This window comes from Carcharhinus amblyrhynchos, chromosome 1 (assembly GCF_965287045.1).
Source record: "Carcharhinus amblyrhynchos chromosome 1, sCarAmb.v2.hapA, whole genome shotgun sequence".
NCBI classification, from domain to species: Eukaryota; Metazoa; Chordata; class Chondrichthyes; order Carcharhiniformes; family Carcharhinidae; genus Carcharhinus; species Carcharhinus amblyrhynchos.
The window spans coordinates 155,353,923-155,380,282 of NC_137324.1; the positions used below are offsets into that span (position 1 = coordinate 155,353,923).

At 42.5% G+C, this 26,360-nt stretch overlaps 1 protein-coding gene across 1 annotated transcript in view; it reads right to left on the reverse strand.

Annotated features, from left to right (window-relative positions):
• Nucleotides 1-1,823: 1,823 nt before the first annotated feature.
• The window catches only part of LOC145346589 (interleukin-15-like), a 49,409-nt gene continuing 24,872 nt past the window's right edge, over nucleotides 1,824-26,360 (reverse strand). Inside the window, exons 2-8 of the mRNA XM_080194048.1 lie at nucleotides 24,375-24,484; nucleotides 17,064-17,169; nucleotides 16,943-16,969; nucleotides 11,459-11,491; nucleotides 9,076-9,108; nucleotides 6,089-6,232; nucleotides 1,824-2,718 (exon numbers count right to left, since the gene is read on the reverse strand). Coding sequence (XP_080050174.1) covers nucleotides 2,617-2,718; nucleotides 6,089-6,232; nucleotides 9,076-9,108; nucleotides 11,459-11,491; nucleotides 16,943-16,969; nucleotides 17,064-17,169; nucleotides 24,375-24,484 — 555 coding nt within the window. The 3' untranslated portion in view covers nucleotides 1,824-2,616. The remainder of the gene's footprint in view (nucleotides 2,719-6,088; nucleotides 6,233-9,075; nucleotides 9,109-11,458; nucleotides 11,492-16,942; nucleotides 16,970-17,063; nucleotides 17,170-24,374; nucleotides 24,485-26,360) is intronic.

Below are 26,360 nucleotides of genomic sequence, written 5' to 3' on the forward strand. Positions count from 1 at the left end.
GGCTCTTTAAGTGATTTCTCTTCATCTCTGTCCTAAATAAATAGCCCCACATTCCTGAGGTGGTGTCCCTGGGTTTTAGATTTCCCAGCCAGCAGAAACAACCTCTGTGTCAGCCTCTTCTAAATATTGTATCTTTCAATGAGATCACACTCCATTGTTCTTGAACTCCAGTGACTATAAGCTTCTTGCCAGGTTGGCATCTGTGCCAACTCTTACTTTGCTTGTCTGTTATAAACAAGCTAAGTGGAAACTAAAGTGATTCTGAACAGTTGGCATTTGGTGGTGACTTGGGCCTGGTGTTAAAACCCTGTGCCCTGGATACTGTAACCATCAAGGATCAGCATTGAATTTACTTTAAACTGTCTTTGCTATGAAGACAAGGAACTTTTTGAATCTTCATGCAGATCTCGGGATGGGTAGGAAGTGAGGGGGAGGTGGGGGTGTGTGTGGGCACACAGACCCATGGATGAGAATTTCTGCCCCCAAGCTCCGATTCAGTCCAACATTTGTACTCCTTTGGTAGTGCCCACATCGAGTCATTCCCAACATTTTTATTAACTATTAAAAATAGGGTGTGGCACGTAGAGCAAAGTTTTGAAAGAAGGTTGCGAAAAATAAATTCTAGACTTCATTATTGCATGAAGAGAGAGGTTTCTCAATCATATTTTAACCTATTGAAATGAATAGGCTACTATTGGCATTATAATTGTGAAAACCCAGATCCTTGTGTCAATTGTTACTCTAATCACGGCAACATAATTCAAATCTGAGATGCTGGGTGGGATTTAGTGTCCTTCTCTGTAGTGGGCTCAGTGGCAGGTGCAAGAGACATTTAATTCTATGGAAGGGTGGCAGGTTGGGACGCTGCCACTTTCCTGATTTCACTCTGATTAAGCTCATGGCGGGAAGACCTGTGTCCTTGGTGGTATTCCTGCTCCGGGTTCCTTGAATTCAAGGAAAGCCTTTTGCTGGCCTGCCAAGTGCCTGAGTGGCAAATTCTGCAATCCTTCCCAAAAAGAGATAACTTGAGATTCCTGTCATCCATTATATCCAGATCATCGGAGCTGTTTCCACGATGACATTTTAAGAAAATAGAAGTGGTAGAATTTAATGCATCTCAATGGCAGATTTGCAGGTATGTGGCCTGTAAAGTTCCCTGGTTGGCCCTCCTGTCACACTCTTGCCTGTCTGACAACTGCCCACAATTCTATGGAGGAGGGGGAAAAGCCGAGAGCAGTCCAATTACCTGTTCCCCAATTAAGGCCTCAGAACATTTCCCTCCACCCCCAGGGTCTTGATTTTGAGGATTGCAGGAAGAATTCAGGGACAGAGAAGCGTGGCTGGTCTCCCTATTAGGGCCTCAGGTGTTAAGGTAGTGACACTTCCCCCAAGAGCTCCCATTCCACATCAGGCACCCTTTCCCAAGGCCTACTCCCCACAGGTGTTCTTTCCCCTGACCTGGTGTTCCCCCAACAAGACCTCACCACTCTCTCCCCAACTTCCCCGGACCTCCCCTTCTTTCTTTGCTGAAAATCTCCACACATTTGTTTGGTCCTGGACTCCAGTATGTTGAAGAGTGAATCAGAGAGTTAAATGACTCTGAGGTCCCCGTGATATGGTAAGAAGTCTCACAACACAAGGTTAAAGTTCAACGGGTTTATTTGGTAGCAAAAGCCACTAGCTTTTGGAGCGCTGTCCCTTTGTCAGGTGAGTGGGAATTTGTGAATAGAACTCCCACTCACCTGACGAAGATGCAGCGCTCCGAAGACTAGTGGCTTTTGCTACCAAGTAAACACATTGGACTTTAACCTGGTGTTGTGAGACTTCTTACTGTGTTTACCCCAGTCCAATGCTGGTATCTCCACATCGTGGCCTCCGTGATGGGCAGGGATGCATTCCCCACTAATTCTTCAGGTGCCAGAGTTACTTTAAAACCAAAAAGAACAGAAGCAGCATTACCCTTTAGTATTATCAGTTGTGTCAAAAGAGAGCCATACCATGTTAGTCATTCATCGTTTAGTTTAGTCTTTTATCTGAAACCTGCCTCTTTCTGATCCTATGATTTAATTCTTTCATGCCCTCTGATCAAAGTCAAGTTGGGTGAGTGGAGCAGGAGGTGGACAGAAGTTTAGGCATACATCATTTTTTTAACTTTTTTGTAATTTTAAATAAATTGCATATTAAAGATACATTTCAAATCACACCTGAATCTGATTGTTAAATGGCTAAACATACATCAATGTTTTGTTTTAACTCTCTCCCTTGCCCAGAACCTCATTATAGCTCCAAAACTGGTATTATTGGAAGAGATTCTGACATAGTCTACATATATTTGATTGGATTAGTGAAAATTATCCATACAGTTTTTATACACTGTACATATTACAAACTTCATATTATGTAATCCATAGCTCGATCATTTACAAAGAAAATACATTTCACTATAGTTTCCATAAAAATATATATATACAATATAAACATTAAATTTTGTGCATTTACATACAATACATGAGGTTAAGTTAAATAAAAAAAATCAAACTTATAAAAACTTATTTTGATATAAAAAAACGTACTTCACAATTTCCATACCATTCAATATGGTTTATACAAGTAGTATTATTTTACTGAAATCATACACTGGAGGTGAGATGCAAAGGCCTTAAGAAATTCTGTTACATTTTTCTCTTCGAATTCTTCACATCTTGCACAGTTCTCTGGCTACATTGAAAACACAGGTTTAGGACTACAACAACAACAACAACAAAATCTTTCTACACCAATTTTAATGCACTGTACCTGCTTAACCTAATCTCACCTGGCCAGCGTTTATTGCCCATCCCTACTGACCCTTGACTAGGCCATTTCAGAGCGCAGTTGAGAGTCAACCACATTGCTGTGGCTCTGGAGTCAAAAGTGGCCAGACCGAGTAAGGACAGCTGATTTCCTTCCCTAGAAGGGACATTAGCGAACCAGGGGGTTTTCCCAGCAATTGACAATGGTTTCATAGTCATCAGTAGATTAATTCCAAATACTTTTTATTGAATTCAAAATTGCCATGGCAGGATTCGAACTCAGGTCCCCAGAACATTAGCTGAGTTATCTGGATTAATAGTCTAGTGATAATACCACTAGGCTATCGTCATCCCTAAATGGTGAAGAATCACAGAATCCCTACAGTGCAGAAAGAGGCCATTCGAACCTGCACTGACAACAATCCCACCCAGGCCCTATTATCATAACCACACACATTTACCCAGCTAATCTCCCTGACACTAAGGGGCAATTTAGCATGGCCAATCCACCTAACCCACACATCTTTGAACTGTGGGAAGGACCGGAGCACCCAGAGGAAACCCATGCAGACACGGGAAGAACATGCAAACACCACACAGAGGGTGGGATTTTACAACCTTGCTCATCCCAAAGTCGAAAAAATCCCACCCTAGGTCAACGGATCTTTCCATGGTCCGCACCTTGCCTGCTCCGATTCCTGCGGCAGGCGGACCGATAAAATTCTGGCCAGACAGTCACCCGAGGCCATGGAGCTGTGAGGCAGCAGTGTTAACCACTGTGCCACCTTGCTGCCCAAAGAAGTAAATCAGTGCCCAATTCCAAATGACCAAATAGAATACTGAAAAGGCAAAGGGGAGTGCAATACTGCAATACATTTGTACTCAGGCGTGGAGCTGATGCATTAGATTTAGCAGTTTGCTTTCAAAAGCAAAGGAAAGGAAATAACTTTGTAAGTGTGGGTAGAAAGCTGAATGGAATCAAGTTGCAGACATGGAGGAAACATTTCTGCTCCCCTTTATTATTTAAATGCTGCCTTAATACATGCGTTTATGATTTAGCAAATATAACAAACTCCCCACTCCTCTCATTAAATGTAGGATAATTCTATTCAGGTTACAGCCAAATCAGGACAGTACTGTGGAGTCAAACGGGAGGATACTTATGAGCCTCCATTAACTTGTGATGAAGTGATCTAGGTTTACACCTCAAACGTAAATTTTGCATATTCCCACCGTGCAGTGACCATAAAATTTCTCGGACAGCTTTCTCCCTGGACTCCCACCTGTCACAACCTCGCCACTATTTTACACTTGGACAGATAAGGCCTAGCCTGCTGTAAAATTGCAGAGAGATCAGGGTGGGCCAGAGCCTGGTGGGAAGGCTGCCTGGGAAAATTTAAAGGGGAATGCTGTTGGTCCCTTAAGGGCAGCTTCCTGGCCCACCACAGTTTTCACGCTGGCAGGAGTTCAGGATCAGGAGAGATGCTGAAAAATGGACCATGCTTCAGCCACAGGTGAGAAGGTGGAGGTGGTGGGCAGGCATCCCCCCTCCCCCCCGCCTCCACCCCGTAGAAGGTTCAGGCCTTCTCCACCCCACAATCCGGGCCTCTCTACCAATACCTCTAACCTGCTGTGCCCATTCCCTTGGGCCTGACCTCCCTTCCCCACCCTGCTACCCCCACTGTTCATGAAAAGATTGAATAGATGTGGGCACCTTAGCCATAAATCACTTTCATTCAACTATCTGAGGTCTTTCTTGCTACTTATTTGCCCTGTGCCCAATTATACACATTCCTGGGCACAAATCCATTGGAAATGTATCAGGATGCAGGGGCAGCATGATGGCACAATCATGAGCACTGCTGCCTCATAGAACCAGAGACCCAGGTTCGATTCCAGCCTTGGGTGACTCACTGCATGGAGTTTGCACTGAGTTTGCATTTTCTTCCCGTGTCTGCTCTGTGGGTTCCTCCCCACAGTCCAAAAATGTACACGTTAGGTGGATTAGCAGGAAAACTGAGTTACAAAGAAAGGTTGAATAAGTTAGGACTTTATTCCCTGGACCATAGAAGGACTGGGGGAGATTTGATAGAGGTGTATAAAATTATGATGGGTATAGATAGAGTGGGTGCAAGCAGGCTTTTTCCACTGAGGCTAGGGGAGAAAAAAACTAGAGGACATGGATTAAGGGTGAAGGGGGAAAAGTTTAAAGGGAATATTAGGGGAGAGTTCTTCACACAGAGAGTGGTGGGAGTGTGGAATGAGCTGCCAGATGAAGTGGTAAAGGCAGGCTCACTTTTAACATTCAAGAAAAACTTGGACAGGTACATGGATGAGAGGGGTGTGGAGGGATGTGATCCAGGTGCAGGTCAGTGGGACTAGGCAGAAAAATGGTTCAGCGCAGCCAAGAAGGGCCAAAAGGCCTGTTTCTGTGCTGTAGTGTTCTATGGTTCTAAATGCATGGGGTTACAGGGATAGGGCAGGGAGTGGGCCTGAGTAAGACGCCCTGTCAGACTCAATGGGCCAAATGGCACCTTTCTGTACTAGAGGAACTTAATTCTATGACGCAGAGTGAAATTAAAATCCCAGACCTAAGTTCTTCATGAAACTACGAGACTCTGTACAAAATGACTTCAGAAATGACAGAACATTAAAAAAAGCAGGAGGAAGAGGAGATGACACAGATAGATGAACTTTGCAACCTGATGCATGAAAGGACAAGTAAATTTCTATTCTCTATTATTGACTCAGTCAAATTTTCCTTCTATAGGTCCGTTATATATTCGACCTAGTGAATTGATGACAAAATGGCCAACTATCAGAAAATCTGCTATACAATGCGCATTGCATTTATTTTGTGCACATATGGTAGCCTGAATCTAAATTTGTCAGGCAGCTGTTTGCTAAATTTCTGAATAAAGAACCTATTTATAATTTTGTTAGTGATATCAAACAGAAAAAATTCACTCTGCTCTTCCTTGGCACCATTTCAAGAAGGGGTAAAACATTCAGTTCTTTAATGAATCTGAAAGCAATATCAATCACATCACTCTGGGAATAAGTCCCCGTGAGATAGATTAAGGGAAGGAAAATGGTGCTGCTTATTTGCCTACTGGATAGGCGAAGGATTTGCTAAATGTTCATCAATTCCTCTTCCTGACTAATCCCCGGGTAACTTGAAGAGATTTGCACAACAAATTTCTATCGTGAAGATAACACACAGGTAACAGATATTCAAATGATTCCTCCCCTAGCCAAGGCCAAAATGTTTAATATGGTATTAAAACACTACTTACCTGGTTAAGTTTAGTTAATACTTTTGCATTTCTGTCCAACCTTTCATGGTTTGTGAATTTGAAAGAATCAAATGAAAATTCACGGTATAAAACTTTCAGTTCTTCAGTGAAGCAATTGATAGCAGTTATCACACAGTTATTGCACTGGAGAAAAAAGCAGATTAAATATTACTGCATCATGCCCCTCACACTCTCCACCGCTCCCCTCATGTCCTCTCACTCCCCTTGCTGTTTTTCTTACGTCCCTTGCTGCTCGCTCCCAAAGGCCCTTTACTTACCCTTTTCCTCTCTGTCATCCATTCCAGAAGCAGTGAGGAGCAGCAGGAGGAGTACTGGGATGTGAGGAGATTCAGAATTCCTACAGTGCAGGAGGAGGTCATGCAACCCAGCAACTCTGCATGATTCTCTGACAGAGCATCTTACCAAAGTCACCACCAACCACCACCCCCCCCACCCCCCCATTCCTGTAACCCCACACATTTACCATGGCTAACCCATCTAATTTAGACACTAGGGACACTACAGGATATCTTTTTAAACCATGGCCAATCCCCCATGCATCTTTGGACTGTGAGAGGAAACAGGAGCATCCAGAGGAAGCCCACGTAGACAAAAGAGAAAGTACAAACTCCACACAGTCACCAAAGGCTGGAACTGAATCCCACTCCCTGGCAGTGAGGCAGCAGTGTGCCACTGTGCTGCTCGCAAAGGGTGTGGGGAAAACACAAACAGAAGTGGCAAGCTGGTTACGGGGTCATGTGGATGTTAGTAAATCATTTCAAGAGCTGAATAAACTTGTTCCAAAACTAAAATCAGGTATTTATTTCTGCAGGCCTTACAAAACAGGGTGTGGTTGATGCAGAAAATCATTACAAACTGCATTTTCAAAGTAAAGAACAGCATCAAATAGGAAGCCAGCAATACTTGGTGCTGCAATCTAGACCATCGCTGTGTCATTTTGCTCTAAGTGGCTGAATGTTTGTCAGACACCGAACCCTCGAACCTTTAATCTGTGATGTTACCCACATAACTGTCACTGCTAGATTTAAAGTTACAGCGTACTCCTACCCAAACAAGTGATCAAAACACATTCAACAGAGACACTTTGTGAAGGAAGATAACTGATCAAAATCTTCTTGTAAACAGTGTGCCAAATATGGCAGCGCTGAGCTGGGAAAGTTGCTTTACAGGGAAACTCCCTGGGATTAACTTGGAGTTAATGTTTAATGCAGGGAGCTGCCGGGAATGTCACTGTCAGGATGTCAAAACTCTGACACTGCATCCATGTAACGTTCAGGAAGACCTTGTTTTAAATATCCGCCTCCTGTAATCTACAGTTTCCTTTGGTGTTACAGAATCAAATATTAAAATTTGTCGTGACAATATTTAAAAGGGAATAATTGGGGAATGTCCCCCTTTCAACTTGCCAATTTCCCCTTTCTTCTCTTAAAGAAAGCAATGGCATGGTGGCACAATGGTTAGCACTGCTGCCTCTCAGCACCAAGGTCCCGGCTTCAATTCCAAGCTTGGGTCACTGTCTGTGTGGGGTTTGCACATTCTGCCCGTATCTGCATGGGTTTTCCTCCAGGAGCTCCGGTTTCCTCCCACAGTGCAAAAGATGTGCTGGTTCGGTGCATTGGCCATGCTAAATTTTCCCTCAGTTTACCCAAACAGGCACTAGAGTGTGGCAACTAGGGGATTTTCCCAGTAGTTTCATTGCCTACTTGTGACACATATAAATAACTTGAAACTAAAGGCACAGATCCCTATAGTTCCACATGTATGGCACCTCACTCAATCCCTCGTGAATATTCTGCTTTTCTCACCATTCAAATAATGGGAGTATTGCTGCAGATTTCCACTCTCCCACATTTTGTGTTGAATTATGAGCCAGATTGGTTTCAATGTGGAGAATCATTAAATATTTCTTTTGACATAAAATCAGTCAATGTTCCTAAATAAAGTCTAGATGCACTCAACAGTGCGTTAGGTAGTGGGAGGTTCAAGGTCAAGAATCAACCCTTTCTGCTAACGTTATGCACAACATTACATTATAAATATGCTGTCAAAACATCCTGCCACAGATAGCTTCAGGAAGAGGTGCACATTAGTATACATGAGTTATAATTAATCTTACCCACAAGCAGAAATTGCCAATGCCCTTCACTTGGCAGCAGTATGTTGGAAACTAGAGGGCGTTACAGTCGAAGAAACTATTTGCAGTCCTGGATGCTGATACCAGATCAGCCAAATTGATTACTGGCCAGGGTGGCATATTTTCATAGAATCCATACAATGCAGGAGGAGGCTTTTGGCCCACTAAGCCTGCACCGTCTCTCTGACAGGGTATCTTATCCAGGCCCACCCCTCAGCCCTATCCCTGTGACCCCACACATTCACCATGACTAATTGTTCTAACTGATACATCCCCGGACAGTGAGGGCAATTTACCTTAATCAAGCCACCTAACCGGCATATCGGTATCTAACCGGTGGAATGAAGAGATTAGAGGTGGGCTGTGAAAGGGTATCCAGAGCACCTGAAGGAAACCTATGCAGACACAGGGAGAATGTGCAAACTCCACACAGGCAGGTTGGATCAAATCTGAGTCGCTGGCACTGTGAGGCAGTAGTTCCAACCACTGTGCATTCTACTTAAGAACATGTGGAACACTTCAATGAAATGATCAAACAACAGTTTAAGAGAGAAGGGATCTGACTTTCCAATGTGTGATATGAAGCGGTGATAGATTATAGATCTCTATCACAGCCTGTTCAATTTTAAATACGTGCATAGGGGACTCAACCTACAACCCAGTGTCCCATCATTCACACATAGCTGGAGAGAAAACCAAAGTTATAGCTACAGCCTCCTAGTTCACAGGAAACTGTGATCAATTCAACTATCCAGTTAGGCGATGAGCTGCTCAATTTTTAACTTATCTAATTAGCACAGAAAATTATGGCATGCCAGTACTTAATACTTACAGATACCGGTTCGGGCGTGTATAACTTTAATTCCTAAAAGAAAAAATGTGTTTTGATTAAAATAGAAGGCAATTATTCTTCCATATGCAAATACATAGTAATAGCTACTTCAACAGCTTTTGTAAAAGAATGGTTTTGTTTAATGAAACAGGATATACTGTGGAGTAGGACATTGAGAGCACAGACAGTGAAGAAAGATAACCAGTCAATATGGTTAACCCTTAACTGCCGTTTGAAATTACATGTCTTGGTTCAAGGGCAATTAGGGATGGGCAACACATTCCATAAAAGAATAAAAAATATTCTCTCCTCATTCTAACAACATACAGCACATGTAATAAATGCATTAATTATCCGACACATGCACACACAGGCACACGGTTGATTTCCCATTACAATCATCACAAGTAGGAGGAAGTGGATTTGTTGCAGCATTTCTCTTGTAGCTGAGACAAAGTAGCTTGTCGGGAAGTTTATGACTTTGTAAAAACCTTGTGGGAAGATTATAGAAGTAGTTAAATGGATGAAGGAAGTGAAGCACTGGGAGTACTGAGTAGTTGGAACCTAATGGGTATTTTGGTAGGGATTGTTAGTACTTAAGGAGTATAGTGAGGGAGAAAACTAACTAATGATTCTCCAGTTGGTATTCAAGGAGTATTTAGATCATAGTAGTAATCAATTCAGTGGGTAGTATTGGAGAATTTGAATTTTGGAGCAGGAAATCATTAAGGAGACAGTGATAAATTGGAAGTGAAATTTGTGTAAGGTAATTAAGTGAGTCAGCAAAAATGGTAGGTAATTTTCAATAATAGGAATAGGAATATAGTCAGGTGTTTAGGGCTGATGCGAAGAAACAAGGATATAGGAAGCAGAATTCTGGCAGCATTGTTTGATGGGTGTGTGACTGAAATAAGTGACGTGAATTGATCATTTATAGAAACTAAATCGTTAATTTAAATTAAGGGCATTTTAAAGTTTCTTAGCTTTGGAGCTAGCAAAAATGTTCAGGGAGGGATGCCGTTCCTGCAAAGAATACACACATGTCAGAAAGTGGGAAAGGAGAAAGCAGGGATCACAGAAACATAAGCATTGGTAATGGACAAAAGGAGGATTATAGTCAGATGGCCATTGGGAACCCCAGAGTTATAAAGTCCACTTATCATTTGTGACAAATTTCAACAAAATTAACCAATTCATTCATTTTCACACTTTTAGGACCTGGCTCTACTGAAATAAACTCTTAAAACTTCTTTGGACCTCTGAGCAAGGATAAGGACAGTTGCATCAATAATTTCTTCCCGTGTTATATTCAACTGTCTTTTGTTCGCCCTATTTTACTTTTTGTTCATCACCCTCACTCCTCTGCTCTTGTTGATCTTCCTCCTTACTTCAACTTTACACCAATCCTGGTTATCTTTTCTACTATAAATTTCTAGCTCGGATTTTCTGGTCCTGTTTTTCTCAGGTTGCTTTGCAACGGGAGTGAAAAATCTTACGAGAAAAGCCCAAATCACGTTTCACGCTGCCTTAAACATGTCACTCGATTGTCCCCTCCCCCTGCCAGTGATGTAGCATGTTTCCCAACATTGGGCAACTCGCATTCATGAGGAAACTTCATTATTTCCATACACTAGCATCTAATAATAAGGCCTCTATGCTTGAATCATCCTATAAAGGGCAAACTGGGGTGAAACCCAACTGGTCTCCCAAGGTGTGGAGCTGGTGAGCTGACCTCCCAGAGGGACTCAGGTCAGTGCGTCACTCAGGGGCAGAAAGAGGGTTATGCTCAGGCACTGCTCCCTGGCACCTGGACAGTGCCAGGGGATGGTGCTGGGGGCATTTTCCTGGTGAACTATTGTGCACCAGAGCGGCCTTTAAAAATGATGCCCTGATCGTTGAGAAATTAAGCTGCTGGTGGGGTAAGATCACAATCCATCCTGCCAGCATTATGTTCTGGGATCTGCCCTTTCAGGTTCTTGAGCCCAGGTTCCACCACCATTGTTGCTGGCAGCTTCAATGCTGCTTTTCCCCACCTTCTACTGGCTTCTGCCAATATCTATGAAGATCTTGTCCTCTCTGCCCAGATTTATAATGAAAACTGTACGTTTATTGCACTGTAACTGCACTCACTCTGGAGAGAAAGCAGTTACAATGTGACAGGTACTATTATGAATGCCAACAGCAGAATTTGTGCACGCACTCACCTACCACCTACAATGCCCCCTAATAATCAATTGGAATTAGAGAGGAAACTAATGCTAGAACAGTAGCAACATGTGGACTACATGAACAGTTTTATATTCCATTAGGTAACAAATTGCGCAGTAAAAGGTTCAACCTTTCAGCTGTCTTAATAGTTCGGAGAAGTCTATCAAATACTTACTGGTACATTTTTATGAGCATCCGAATGTGATTCCTAAAAAGAAAGAGAGAGTTATTAGTATATAGTGTCTGTAATAAATTTGAATTTTGTAGCAGTTTCTTTATCTTCATACACAGGTTCAAGGATGTATGTAGATTATGAATAAACAGGTGTGTCGGAGTCTTTCATCTTGCACTCATCAGGAAACTTCAGCATAAAGGGGAAACAACAATGTATAATAAATGAGAAGAAACTTTCAACATGCAAGATAAAAAGCTTTGACGTGTCTCTTTTTTTCAACAATACTTAAATTCTGTAGTACCAACCAACTAGATGTATGTAAATTGAGCAGACTTGGAAGAGATAGCAATCACTTGGAACCATCTCCCTTTACATACTTAACATATAGAGGGACTACTCTGTTCATAGGGTGGGTGTGGAGAGGATGTTTCTGCTAGTGGGAGAGTCTAGAATTCGAGGACACAACCTCAGAGTGAAAGGATGCTCCTTTAAAACTGAGATGAGGAAGAGTTTCTTCAGCCAGAGGGTGAATCTATGGAACTCACTGCCACAGAGGGCTGTGCAGGCCAGGTCATTGAGTGTCTTTAAGACAAAGATAGATAGTTCTTGATCAATAAGGGGACCAAGTGATATGGGGAGAAGGCAGGAAAATGGGGCTAAGAATCATATCAGACATGATTAAATAGTGGAGCTGATTAGATGGGCCGAATGCTCCTATATCTTGTGATCTAACAGTGTTTCTCAACACTTCAATGTACAAGGATCTGTGATTTACCCTTCAGTTGTTGGCTACAGGGGCAACGGAGATTGAGGAAACTTAAACGTACCAAGTGAATAAGATGCAAGATACAAGAAAAAAGATGATTGAGTTAATTTCACATAACAAAAGCTAAAGATGATCTGAATTGCTATCAACGAATTAACAGCCTCCCTCAATAATTCACACTCATGAGCGAATGAATCATCCCAACACAGGGCAAATTGTGGAAATTTCAAAAATTAAACCTGCTCTGGAGAATAAAAGGCGACAGAGCACTAATCAGCTTGAATCGGAGATTTGCACCTTTTCCTAGCAAACTGCCAATCTTCAATTCAGCTAATCTTTTTTTTAGATCTGGGTTGGCCCCTGGTCCTGAAATTTACCTAGTATGGTAATAAAACTCATTTGTGTTTGCTCTATATAATCTGAGAGATAAAAACAATCAGCGCACAAGCAGATACTGCAGGTAAAAGTTTAACAATATGGGCTATTTTATGTAGCGGGTAGTGGCGTTTGGGTTTGCTTAATGAGCATTTCCCGATAGTGGGTTGAGACACAGAGAAGGGTGCCAAGCCTCATGCCAGCCTGTGGCGGATTCAAATTTGTAGTATATTTGCACACCTCAGATGTTTATTAGCATAAAACACGTTTTTAATTACGTCAAGGTAAAGTCAACAAACCAAGTGAGTGTAGTGACACAGGATATATGTTGGTGCACACCAGTCAATTGTGTGCAAGATCAGAGGTTTCCCTCATTTAACACTATGACATAAGCAAGGGGAGCGGGAGAATGGCAGCTTGCATGGAGGCTCAGAACCAGTGAAGGTCAGTCAGTGGTATAGTGGGGAATGGGTGTAGAGTGGGGTCGATGGCATGGAGGAGTGGAAGAGCCATCCAAGGGAGAATCAGGGTGGGGACGGGGGTCAGTAGAGCATTCCAGAGAAATCAGAGGGGCATGGGGAAGTGAAGTGGGAAGGGCTTGGCATCCTGGGTATGGTGGGGGAGAACAGTCAGACAGTCAAGATGAGAAAGTGAGGGACCTAAAGGGCAGAGTCAGAAATGTCCAAATGTATGTCCATCTCTGGGCATTGGCTGGCAGAGTTCTTAAAAGGCTATTGAGTTCACGTGCAACATGTGTATTATCCACACAGAGTGGCAATTTTCCCAAAATTACAGAGTGTTGGATCAGGTGAGAAAAACTGTGTGAAACTCGCTGGGTTCACAGGTGCCTTTTCACACCTGTGAAATTTCAAACTGCTATTGAGGATCACACAGCCAGCTGGAGGGATGGGGCCTAAACTTGGCAGCAATGCAAGGATTCAGGGTGTTGTTTTTAAAGGATGCCCCTGTGTCAAAGTTAAATTATAGGACCCCCTTCCCCCATGGGCATCAAGAACTCTCCCCCAAGCAAAGGTGCAGCCCCCACAAAATCCCCACATGCAAATATCAGGGCACTATCCCACATCCCTCCCAATGCAAGCATAAGGATGACAACCTGAACCCCACCCCCCCTCCACCAAATCGGGAAAGTCCCCCCCTCCACTTTCATAGGCTTTGGGGCCTCTGTCTCCTTATCACAGGCTCCACTCACCACTCCCTCCCCCCTTATCACTGGCACTACCCCCACATTCCTTCACAACTTCATGCCAACCTGCCTCCTCATGCAAGCATCGGGGCAATTCCACCCTCCCCACTACAATCAGGGCATTGTGCCCCCCTTCACAGGCATTGGGCCCCATCCCAATGCAGACACCACCTTCCCCTTCATATAAGGCAAGCAACCTTAATGGAGCTTCCCAGAGGGACCCCCCTTCTTTGTGGGTGCCAGCTGGGCCATGTCCCACACCACCCCAGGGGCCGGACCTCATTGTGCACCCCAGGCTTGATCACCATGACGGTTTTTCGTTATTGAAAACCAGTGGTGATTTGTGCCAGTGTGATGTCACGCTGAGTGGGAACATAAGGTGGAGGGCAGAAGTAGTGTTGTTCAGTCCGCTAATCTTAAATTTATCATAATCTATGCTCGTCAGAAGGGCGTGAACTTGATTGTGCCATTAGGGCTGGGTGGGAAAGATTGTTGTCGGGATTCTCACCAGCACAAATCCCACTTTTGACCTCTTGCAATAGTTAGGGGTCATTACAGGGTGTGTGTCCATGGCTAGCATCATCATTAATTCGCCACCAACATCCTTTACAATGGATCAGCTGAATCTGCAAATTCAGCCCTGTCTCTCAGTGCGGTGAATATAGCACTGGGTGTTAACATGAACATTCAATAAAGAGTAAACAAAGAAATACAACATTGTTTCTTCCACATTATAGACACTGTCCCTAACTTCCCATTCCCATCAATATGTGCCAACTATGTGGCATGCCAGTACATTTAGCTCTCTGACTAAGCTAGTCTCAATAAGGAATGATGATTCATCCTGTGACATCCATGTAATGTCATGTATGTACAGGTGAAATTTAATTTTGAAAAATACCTATACCACTTTTGTGCTCTCAAAACTTACATTAAAGACAATAGGGTTGGATAGGTAGCTTCCAGCCATGATACATGGTTTCCTAATTTGACCGGGAGGTTCACTTATAGCGACTCGTACCTGCTAGATTGAGAGTTGATAGCAGGTTTCACCAATGTAAAACATCCCCTGCCATGTGATCGTATATCTCTTCTAAGCATGATCCCAGCACTTTAAATTTAATTGCAATTGTGGGGGTAACAGAAAAAAGCAAGAGAGCAGATGTATTTCCCATCTTTAATTGTGCCATCAGGAATGGTACATTCTCAATATAACCCCCTCTTTGAAATACCATGAATGAAATTCAGGAACAATCAGCACAAGGCTCAATAATCTAGACTGGAATTAACACCAAGTCCCAGTGGTGAAAGGTATGGTGGCACAGTGATTAACACTGCTGCCTCTGCGCCAGGGACCCGGGTTCGATTCTGGTGTTGGATCAGTGTCTGTGCAGAATCTGCACATTCTCCTTGTGTATGCATCGGTTTCCTCCAAGTGCTCTGGTTTCCTCCCACAGTCCAATGATGTGCCGGTTAGGTTGATTATCCACACAAAATTGTCCCTTGGTGTCAATGGGGCTGGCAGAGTAAATATGTGGAGTTACAAGGATAGAACCTGGGAGGGTTGTTGTCAGTGCAGGCTTCATAGCCTGAATGGCCTCCTTCTGCACTATAGGGATTCTGTGATTCTGCTGCACAATGCACTTTACTAAGAGGCTTTTCTTTTTTAAAATCAATAATATGCTAAAATGGAATGGCTAAAATGGAATATTTAAGATCACCCAATTGCTACTCAAAGATATCTTGGGAGGAAACCAATTCAAATACTTCATTCACATTTGCCTACAATAAAGTTCAGCGCAACAAGTTGAAGCAGAAAGTTATTTTAATTTCTCTAAAGAAAAGGGAGTCACAATGGGTCATCTTGGTACCTTCTGATGAAATAGTTCTCTCCCCAGTTTATTTCACAGGTACATTCAGGCCTGAGTTTTCACACAGATGAAGAAACTCTGCATCTTAATGGCTGCGAGGGCACAGATTTGGAAGTCCCACACCGGAACCTCCATCAGCCCCCCAGCCCCACCACTATTTCTCCATTTTTATGGGGAGGCGGGATGGGGTCACAGCGGGTAGGGTGGTGGTTTCTAGATAACACAGCCATGGTCCACAGAGGTAGTTGCACATGTTAAAACTACAGCTGCTTGGTTAGATCTGATTTTCACCAGTGGGATGTCCAAAACACAACAACTTATGTTCTTGAGAACTGGTAGTCTAAGTTTACCAGAGCTTTGAGAGAGAAAGGATATGCTTTTGGAGAAAGAGGGTACCTTTATAGATATGGTCTGGGGGCGGCCTTTGGAGAGGCCCAAAATGCTTTGGGAGAGGTCGAACAGCTTTGGGATTGTTGAAAGCAACATGGCTGTGCACAAAAAGTGCATCAACTCTTTAGAAGTGCAAAGCTCATTGGGACTGTCAAGAGAGCTGTTAAGAAATTTAAGTCTCCTAAGTTTTAGACATTTGAATAAAACTATTTCAAACATTTAAAAAAAAATCAGTGCTTGCGATTTCACTCTTGTTTGTTGATGCGAACCTGGGAGTTATCATTGTCACATGATTAATTTCACACCATGTTGCCTGTCAGTTCACAATTTGATTGACAGCTTATAAAGTCTTTGAAGTGGGAATAAGAATACAAATGCCTGTTTTAATAAGGGATTAAATTAATTTAAATATAGTGAATGGGTTTGTATCAATGAGCTTCTTTCTTGAAACTTTGAATTAAATCAATGAACACTTCAGAATTTTACACTTAGCATGGTACTGGAGTCTGTCCACAATGGGTGCTGGATGATTTGGCAAGGAAGTGTAAGGATAAAAGGTAGTGGTGGGTTGGGGGGAGTTGAGGGGGTGGTGTGTTGGTGGATGGGTCAGCATGAATGGTATACAGTTGGCATTGAAGCTATCAGGGGACATGGGGGTGAGTGCACAATCCAGTTGTTATTTAGTTTTAAATTAATTATTCCTAGATTAGTTTGACCACATGACTTTCACCATTATATAATCAACCTGCATGAGATGTCCGAAATATTCCCACTTCAAAGACTTTACAAGCTGTCAATCAAATTGTGATAATAATTCACACTTGCTGCGTTGTGTATGTTGAGCCTTTCTTAGTTTAAGATTGGAGGGCTATACTTACAGCTTCCTGCTTTTTCTCCAATTCAACCTAAGAAAGAAATAACAATATCTTTCAATAAAATGAAAATAATTTCGTATTGAATGACACATTAAATGCTCTTAGAAATTCACTGAATACTAACTTGCATTCTGTTCACTGTGTTTTTCATTTCCATCAAAATAGTCTGCTGCTCATTACTTGTATAGTCGGCCGCAGCATCTGCTTTTGGTAGACACAGAGCAAGATTGCTGGCAAAGAAGGGGAGGAAGAAAACACATTTATTATTTTTCACACACTTGACCCTGCCATTTCAAGATGATAATTCTGCTAAACCTTATAAAGACCTTGAATGTGGCAGTGTATAAATTGTGCTGTACAACTCTGGTTTGTCTTTACATTTCACACTATTACAAGTTAATCATGTACTGATACATTGAAGACACTATTCCCCACACCTTTCACTACTGACAAACTTGAACACATTCTGGACACATTCTCTGATTCATGGGTAGAAGTTCCGCCAGAAATGTCTACATCTAAATGTTATTTATTTCCGATTTAGATTTCAAATTATATTCTTGGATGGAACAATCTCTATAAGAAATGACCAACGGGAATCGCAATGGGTATTCAAATGTTGGTATTTGCACTTTTGATTAGTTAACAATAAAACGATGTGTAGGTTAGGTAGATCGGCTGTGCTAAATAACCCTTAAGTGTCCCAAGATGTGTAAGTTAGGGGGAATTAACCATGGAAAATGCATTGGGTTAGGGGGATGGTGGGGAGGAGACCTCAGTAAGATGCTCTGTTGCAGCCCTGTTCTGCACTATAGGGATTTTATGATTCTATGTCATCTCAATGGTTGGAATTATTTTGACTCTTTTATGAACTTTTTGATAATGGAGCAAGACGTAAAAGCACAGTGATTGAGGGCTTTTGATTGCTCACTTCCTTGGTTACTGTTCATTGGTTATCTGCCACAATGATATGTTTCATATGGGTGAAAACGCTAGTCTTTAACAGCATGGAAAGACCTGTTATATAGCATGGGCAGGGAAGATGTTGTATTCAGTTTAATTAGGCCAATTGACAGCTTGCTACAGGTCAGAGGAAATCAAGCCAAAACAACAACAATCAACATTGACAGGCCATGTCACTCGAAAGGGCACCAGCAATGTTCTGGACAGTGAGTCAAATTATCTCATCGAATGAGTCAAGACAGAGGAACTGAGGAACAACTACTGCAGAAAAAAACCACAGAAGTCACACGAAGATGTGGTGAGACGGTGGCAGAGAGGTTAGCATTGCTGCCTCAGTGCCAGGGACCCAGGTTCAATTCTGGCCTTGGGTGGCTGTCTGTGCAGAGTTTGCACATTCTCCCCATATCTGTGTGGGTTTTGTCCGGGAATTGGGGAGTGCAGAGTGGTGAGGCTAGCCAAATTAGGCATCCTCTGAGCTATAACCTATGATTCTATGGAAAGGATGTGTTTGGCTTAATGTAATGGAAAGTTGTCCCATCCAAAGCTTGACAAAGGATTGTGCTTTTGGGCAAGGGTTGGAAAAATTCTTCATGTTTATTTTATCTATTTTTGTTAATTATCTCTCCTTATGCCTCATCCCAATTACTCTCATAAAATATTGAACCCTGCTGTTCAGCTAATTTACAATGAGCGAGTCTGTACTGGGTATGTGAATGGCAAACAATTATTTATATATTGCTCTGAATAACTTATTAACAAAGCAAATAATTGATTCCATAATATTTTATAATATAGCATTAGTAATAGGAGCTGGAGTAGGTCATTTGCCCCTTCGAGCCTTCTCCATCATTGAACAAGAGTGCAGAAATTTCTCCTCATTTCCATCTTAAAAAGGCTGATCCCTTATTCTGATATTTACCGCATTTAGATTCCCTGGCCAGGAGAAACATTTTCTCAGCATCTACTCTGTCAACCCCCTTGGGAAGGTTATGGCGACACAGTGGCACAGTGGTTAGCACTGCTGCTTCACAGCTCCAGGGATCCAAGTTCAATTCTGGCCTTGGGTTACTGTCTGTGAGATTGTATGTTCTCCCCATTTCTTCATGGGTTTCCCCTGGGTGCTCCGGTTTCGTTCCACAGTCCAAAGATATGCAGGTTAGGTTGATTGGCCATGCTAAATTATCCCTTTGTGTCCAAAGGTTAGGGGGATTAGTGGGATAAATATTGGGGGAATAGGTTCTGGGTGGGATGCTCTGTCAGACAGTCAATGCCAAATGGCGTCCATCTGCCCTGTAGGGATTCTATGTTTTATCACTGGATCACCTCTCATTCTTCTTAACTCCAGAGAATATAGGTCTTTTCTAATTAATCTCATCATATCCCTCAATTGGAACCACTCTAGTGAACCTTTGTTACGCTCCCTCTAAAGCAAGTATATCCTTGCTTAGTAAAGGAGAACAGGACCACACACTGAACTTCAGGTGTTGCTGTAACGATGTCTTGTATAATTGTAATAAGTTATATTCCAATCTCTTTGCAACAAAAGCTAACATACTTCATGCTACAATTAAGAAAGCCCATCAACACCTCTACTTTTTCAGGAGGCTAAGGAAATGTCCACTATGACCCTCACCAATTTTTACTGGTGTACCATGGAAAGCATCCCATCTGTCTGAATCACAGCTTGGTATGGCTCCTGCTCTGACCAAGGCTACAAGAAATTACAAAGGGTTGTGAAAGTAGCCCAATCCATCACTCAAATCAGCCTCCCATCCATTGACGCCATCTACACTTCCAGCTGCCTGAGAAAAGCAGCCAGCATAATCAAGGATCCCATGCAACCCGGACATTCTCTCTTCCACCTTCCTCCTTCGTGAAAAAGATATGAAAGTCTGAGGTCACATATCAACCTACTCAAGAAAAGCAGGGGGCAAGACCTATTCCTGCTCGAGAGGGCGGCTGCAAAGTTCTGAATGGGCCACTGCGCATGTGCCGATCTGTCAGTGTAGAGATTGGTACATGTGCACTGACACCACCCCCTCCACCCCGCAACTGCTGGCCACCCGATCACTGGCCTTCCCCTTTACTGCAGCATGTCCCAACGACTGGCCTTTCCAACCCATTCCCCCCTCCCCACCCTTGATCGCTGTTGTCCCGGATCCCCCACCTCTGATTCCCCCAGCCAGCCCTAACAGCGCCCCCCGTCGCACCCCCCCACCCCCCACCCACCAACTCTCCCCAGCCCGATTCAGGCCACGATTACCAGCCCCAGTCGCCCTCCTCCCTCCTTCTCCCACCAATCCCACTTGCAGAATGATAGCGGCTCTCTCCTCCCCACCAGCACAATCACACCACCGCCACCCCCCCCCCCACATCCAGTATGTCCCACCCCCTCTAACCCTGCTCCCTTGGCATGTAGCCCCCTCCCCCACCCTTGACCTCCAATCTCCTGGGGAGCCTCTTTGGTCTCTGTCCCTACCCGTGTTGTGAGGACATCTATTTGCCTTTACTGAGAAGTTATAAAACTCGCAGGTGGGAACCACACCTTAAGAAGTCTCACAATACCAGGTTAAAGTCTAACCAGTTTATCTGATAGTAAACCTACAAGCTTTCAGAAACGCTGTTCCTTCGTCAGGTGTGTGGAGGTCCTTAATCCCTTTACTGTTCAAAAAGTTATGTATCCTTGCCTTAAAAACATTCAATGAGGTAGCCTCAACTGCTTCACTGGGCAGGAATTCCACAGATTCACAATACTTTTGTGATGAAGTTCCTCCTCAACTCAGTCCTAAATCTGCTTCCCCTTATTTTGAGGCTAAGCCCCCTAGTTCTAGTTTCACCCGCCAGTGGAAACAACTTCCTCACTTCTATCTTATCTATTCCCTTCATAATCTTATATGTTTCTATAAAATCTCTCATTCTTCTGAATTCCAATAAGTACAGCCCCAGTCTACTCAGTCTCTCCTTATAAGCCAACCCTCTCAACTCCGGAATCAACCTGCTGAATCTCCTCTGTATCCTCTCCAGTGCCAGTATATCCTTTCTCAAGTAAGGAGACCAAAACTGTACACAGTATTCCAGGTGTGGCCTCACTAGCACCTCATACAGCTGCAACATAACCTCACTGTTTTTAAACTCCATCCTTCTAGCAATAATGGACAAAATTCCATTTGGCTTTTTAATTACCTGCTGCACCTACAAGCCAACTCCTTGAGATTCCTGCACAAGGACACCCAGGTTCCTCTGCATAGCAGCATGCTGCAATTTTTTACCATTTAAATAATAGTCCTTTTTGCTGTTATTCCTACCAAAATGGATGACCTCACATTTACAAACATTCTACTCCATCTGCCAGACCCTCACCCACTCACTTACACTACCTATATCCCTTTTCAGACTTCTAGCATCCTCTGCACACTGTCTTCTGCCACCCATCTTAGTGTCATCGGCAAATTTTGACACACTACTCTTGGTCCCCAACTCCAAATCATCTATGTAAATTGTAAACAGTTGCGGTCCCAACACTGATTCCTGAGGCACCTCACTCGTCACTGATCGCCAACCAAAAAACAGGCATTTATCCCCACTCTTTGCTTTCTGTTAGTTAACCAATCCTCTATCCATGCTAACACTGTAATACTGTGCACCTTTATCTTATGTAGCAGTCTTTGGTGCAGCACCTTGTCAAATGCCTTCTGGAAATCCAGATACACCACATACACAGGTTCCCCACTGTCCACTGCACATGTAATGTATAGCTGCCAGTTTCTTCTCACAGTCTCACTTTGGTCTTCTTAACTCCTTTATCATTTTCCTTCTGAACTTCAGCCTGATTCTCACTTGTATTAGCAACCTGATACTTCTCATTTTCTGCTGCATCCTACTCTCCACCACTTTGGTCATTCAGGGAGCTCTGGCTTTGGTTGATCCACTCTGTTGTAAGGAGCAACTAAAATGCAAACTCTACAAATTCAGTCCAATTCAGAAGGAAGAAAACATGCTTTACAACCAAATACAGAAAAACCAGTGTTTCAGTGACTCATGTCAAACACACTGTACAGCTCAAAATAAATGGTTCCCCTTCTGAAATCCAACTCCGATTACAAATTGAAAAAATACATTTTCAGCAAATTGTTCCTCACGTGGTTTATTGTGCTGGGAGGTAGCAGTGCTAACCACTGTGCCGCCATAAATAAAAGCTCCATAATTAATCAATTAGTCTTTAGGGGAGTCTTTTAATTTTATACAAGGCTCATTGAAGATGCAAAATGCAGAACTCTAGGCTTGAGGAAAATAAACTTGTGATTCTATTCTCTTGCCACAAACAGCTATATTGTGGGAAGTGAAATTAAACTTCTGTTTGATCATCAGAATTCAAAGGGAATGCCCAGTTTCAAATTCCTGGTATTTTTCCTCAGAGGTCATCTCCTTCGATGTGTTGAATTCCAGTTCAACTCAAAAGCACTTGCATCATACACATGTATACACAATTGGTAGCAAAATATTAAGTTGAATGAGGAAAGAAATAAACATTGCATTATAACTAACGTGCAATGCTAGAAAATGAAGCTATTTATTTCAGTAGGAAACAAGGTTGGTTATCAAATCATAAAAGTAAACAACACATTCAATTGTTGGGGCAAAATGCACTGTGAATGTAAAGAAGGCTACATTTGTGCCCTAAGCATAAACTATATATAGAATAACACCATTACAGGAATCCCTAAAGGCAGTTGATGTGTGGTGTTAATAATGTGTGGTGGGATTTGGTGGTTAAGAATAATAAACTGAGAAAGGCAGTTCTGTGTAACTCCTTCACCCTTTGAGCTACTGAACATTACAATCCCCATACAGGCCAATTTTTTTAAAAAAATCAAACTTCCAGTTAATCGATACAAAGATAACATGACATTATTCTACATTTTTAGACTTTTACTGTAATGGCAGACTAAAAGAAACAGCAGTTAAACACAATTTCGGCAGTATCTTATACTTTAAATCACGGAACAGAGCTTTTCCCTCTATACTTTCAGCACAACTGATAAAACACATTTCACAGACATACTTTACATTGTCCTTGATGTGGATACTCATTTCTCCCAAGTTAGTCCAAAATGATTCTTAGTTCCTGAGGGTTTACTTGCAATCTTTTTCTTTCCCAGCCTGGAAATTTTAACTCTAGAACCATTTTTTACAGTGTGAATTTTCCTGGAGGCTTCTCCCTCTAGCTTAAGCTGGGTAAATCATCCAGCCTCATTTTAACTCTTCGCAAATTTGGGTCTTTCCAATCTGATTACAAGTTTCCACTGCATTCCAGTGATATTTTAGGAAAACCTGACATCACAATAGCTTCGTCTGCATACTTCCCATCTTAAAGGCATTCACCCTGACAATGTGAATTACATGGGCCCTGTATCCAGGCGGAGATGCTGATCAGCTATCCTTCAGACGGCAACTCCCTCTGATCTTGAAAGTAAATAGATAGTTTAAAGTACTACTATTTACAACCCAACTTTCTCAACACTTTCTGGGACTTTGGAAACTCTCAGTTTATTGACCTTCAGCACATAGGCTGCTGCCTTTGTTTCCAGGTAGAAACACCTTGCACTTTCTTCCAAGTAAAACAATCTGGACCTCCTTTAACAATCAAATCACCCAAGCTGTCAGGAAGGCTTCAAAACATGACCCTCATCATTTTTACCTTAAATTGAAAGACACAATCCCAGAACAGAGAAATATTATAAACCTTATAATTGTTACACTATCTGATATCATCAAATGATTTATGTAAATCAAGTCTTTTAATGCATCTTTGGCTTAAATAGAATTTAATATTACATCAAAATCTGAAACTACTCCCTCAATGTTCACCAATTTTGCCACAACATGTTTTGAAGTTTTTAAAAGTCATTAACATCACAAGCAGGTTTACACTAACACTGCAATGAAGTTATTGTGAAAATTCCCTGGTCACCACACTCTGGCAGCTGTACAGGTACAGCGGGGAATAATTTAGCATGGTCAATGCACCTAACCAGCACTTCTTCCGGACTGCAGGTAGAAGCCAGAGCACCCGAAGGAAACCCATGCAGACACAGGGACAGGATGCAGACTCCACACAGACAGTGACCCAAGCTGGGAATCAAACCCAGGTTCCTGGTGCTGTGTGGCAGCAGTGCTAACCACCATGCCGCTATCGTGTTAGCTACTTCAAAGTCAATTCAAATTATCAATTGCAACTGAAATATATCGATTAAGGGGGAAAGAATTTTGAATTTCTTTCACATAGACCAACAGTGCAAATAGTTACCCAGCTATCCTGTAGGTCAGAGGTAAGCAAATTAATGAATAAGTGAAACACATACAGCAAATGTCCATTTTGTACTGTACAATGTATTATACCACTTTAATAAATGCTTAACATACTATTGCATATTTCACTCTGATAAACAGATATCCATAAATAATAGGTTACCATAGTAAGAACAGAGAAATCCCAGTCTCAGTGTTTATGAATGTGAAAATATGGCAGTCCAGACTAAGGTGAAGGTAACAGTAGAAACAAACTCGCTTCTCTTGCCTTCTCTGCAAAAAGAAAACAATACACATAAAATGAAAAAAAGCTGTGCAAACAGACATACCTTTACACACATCTTCAAAAAGTGTCAAGAAGTGTTAAGAAGTAATTTACTGCAGTTGCATTGCTACCTGATGTAGTGGCCTAAACAGGAAACTAAAGGCATCTTTGAAAACACTAAAAATGCACTGTGACACTCATATGCCCACCCACTGCTAGGATTTCAGTGCACTCTGCCCCAGGATTGTCTCTTCCCATTAAGGTTTTGCTTCTAATGCTCGGCAAAGGTTTAAGTTTTTAAGTTTATTTATTAGTGTCACAATAAGGCTTACATTAACACTGCAATGAAGTTCCTGTGAAAATCCCATCGTTGCCACACTCCGACGCCTGTTCGGGTACACTGAGGGAGAATTTAGCATTGCCAATGCACCTAATCAGCATGTCCTTTGGACTGTGGTAGGAAACTGGAGCACCTGGAGGAAACCCACTGAGACACAGGGAGAACGTGCGGACTCCATACAGACAGTGGCCCATGCTGGGAATCGGACCTGGGTCCCTGGCACTGTGAGGCAGCAGTTCTAACCACTGTGCCACCATGCCACCCGAATGGGGCTAATGGGTTTCCAAAACTGTCCCCAATCAAGTTTAGAGTTGGCAGCTTGCTATGCAAATTTAAAGAGGACCTAACCATGAAGATGGTTCAGGCCTCTTGCTAATGCTAATGAGTGGACAGTGCGATTGTTCAGCCCACCATATATATGCCTGATGTACACTTTATATCAAAGTTGCCCCAGCATATTCTCCAGCTTGTCACGCACAATGCTACCGAAGCCTGCACGTTCAAAAAGCTGTCAGTTAGGTGGATTGACCATGTTAAATTTCCCCTTAGTGTCCAAAGATGTGTTGGTTATGAGGATTAGTGGGGCAAATACATGGGGTTATGAGGATAGGACAGAGGTGGGCCTGGATGAGATGCTGAGTAGGCACAGACTCAGTGGGCCAAATGGCTTCCTTCTGCACTGTAGGGATTCTATGATATTCCAAAAAGGATTTAAGCAAACATGTTTGAATTTAAGAATTCCTAAGTTTCTTGAAGGTGTAAATTTCAATATTTTGCCTCAGAAACAAAAAGGTGATAATCAGGAATTGTGAACTGAACCTGAACGCACAGCATGTGTTGAAGCATAAAATGCACTGTAACTTGCTTTGCAAGTCCAATTCACAGGTAACATATTAATGTAAATGAGTTACTGCTGTTCAAAACTGTCCAGCTGTTGAAGACTCCAAATAGATGTTTTAGAATCATAGAAACCTACAGGGTAAAAAGAGGCCATTTGGCCCATTGAGTCTGTACTGACCACAGTTCCACCTAGGCCCCACCCCCATATCCGTACATATTTACCCGTTAATCCCTCTACACATCTCAGGACACTAAGGGGCAATTTTAGCACGCCCAATCAACCTAACCCATCAATCTTTGGACTGTGGGAAGAAACTGAAGCACCCGGAGGAAACCCATGTGGACACAAGGAGAATGTGCAAACTCCACACAGATAATGATCCAAGCCAGGAATTGAACCCAGGTCCCTGGAGCTGTGAAGCAGCAGTGTTAACCACTGTGCTCTCGTACTGCCCAATAAGAAGCTAATGCATTCGCCAAGCTTCCAATTCTCAAGCCTTGTAAATAAGGAATGAGTCCTACATTCCTCTCATTAAGTGATGAAGAAGGTGAAGGGTGAATCAATGGACACTGAGGGAACAGCAGGGATACTAATTAAGTACTTTGCCTTAGTTTTCACAAAGGGGGAGAACATTGAGATTACAGAACCACCAATAATGGATGTAAAACAGTTAGTGGAACTTATTGCCCAAAAGAGAATTGGG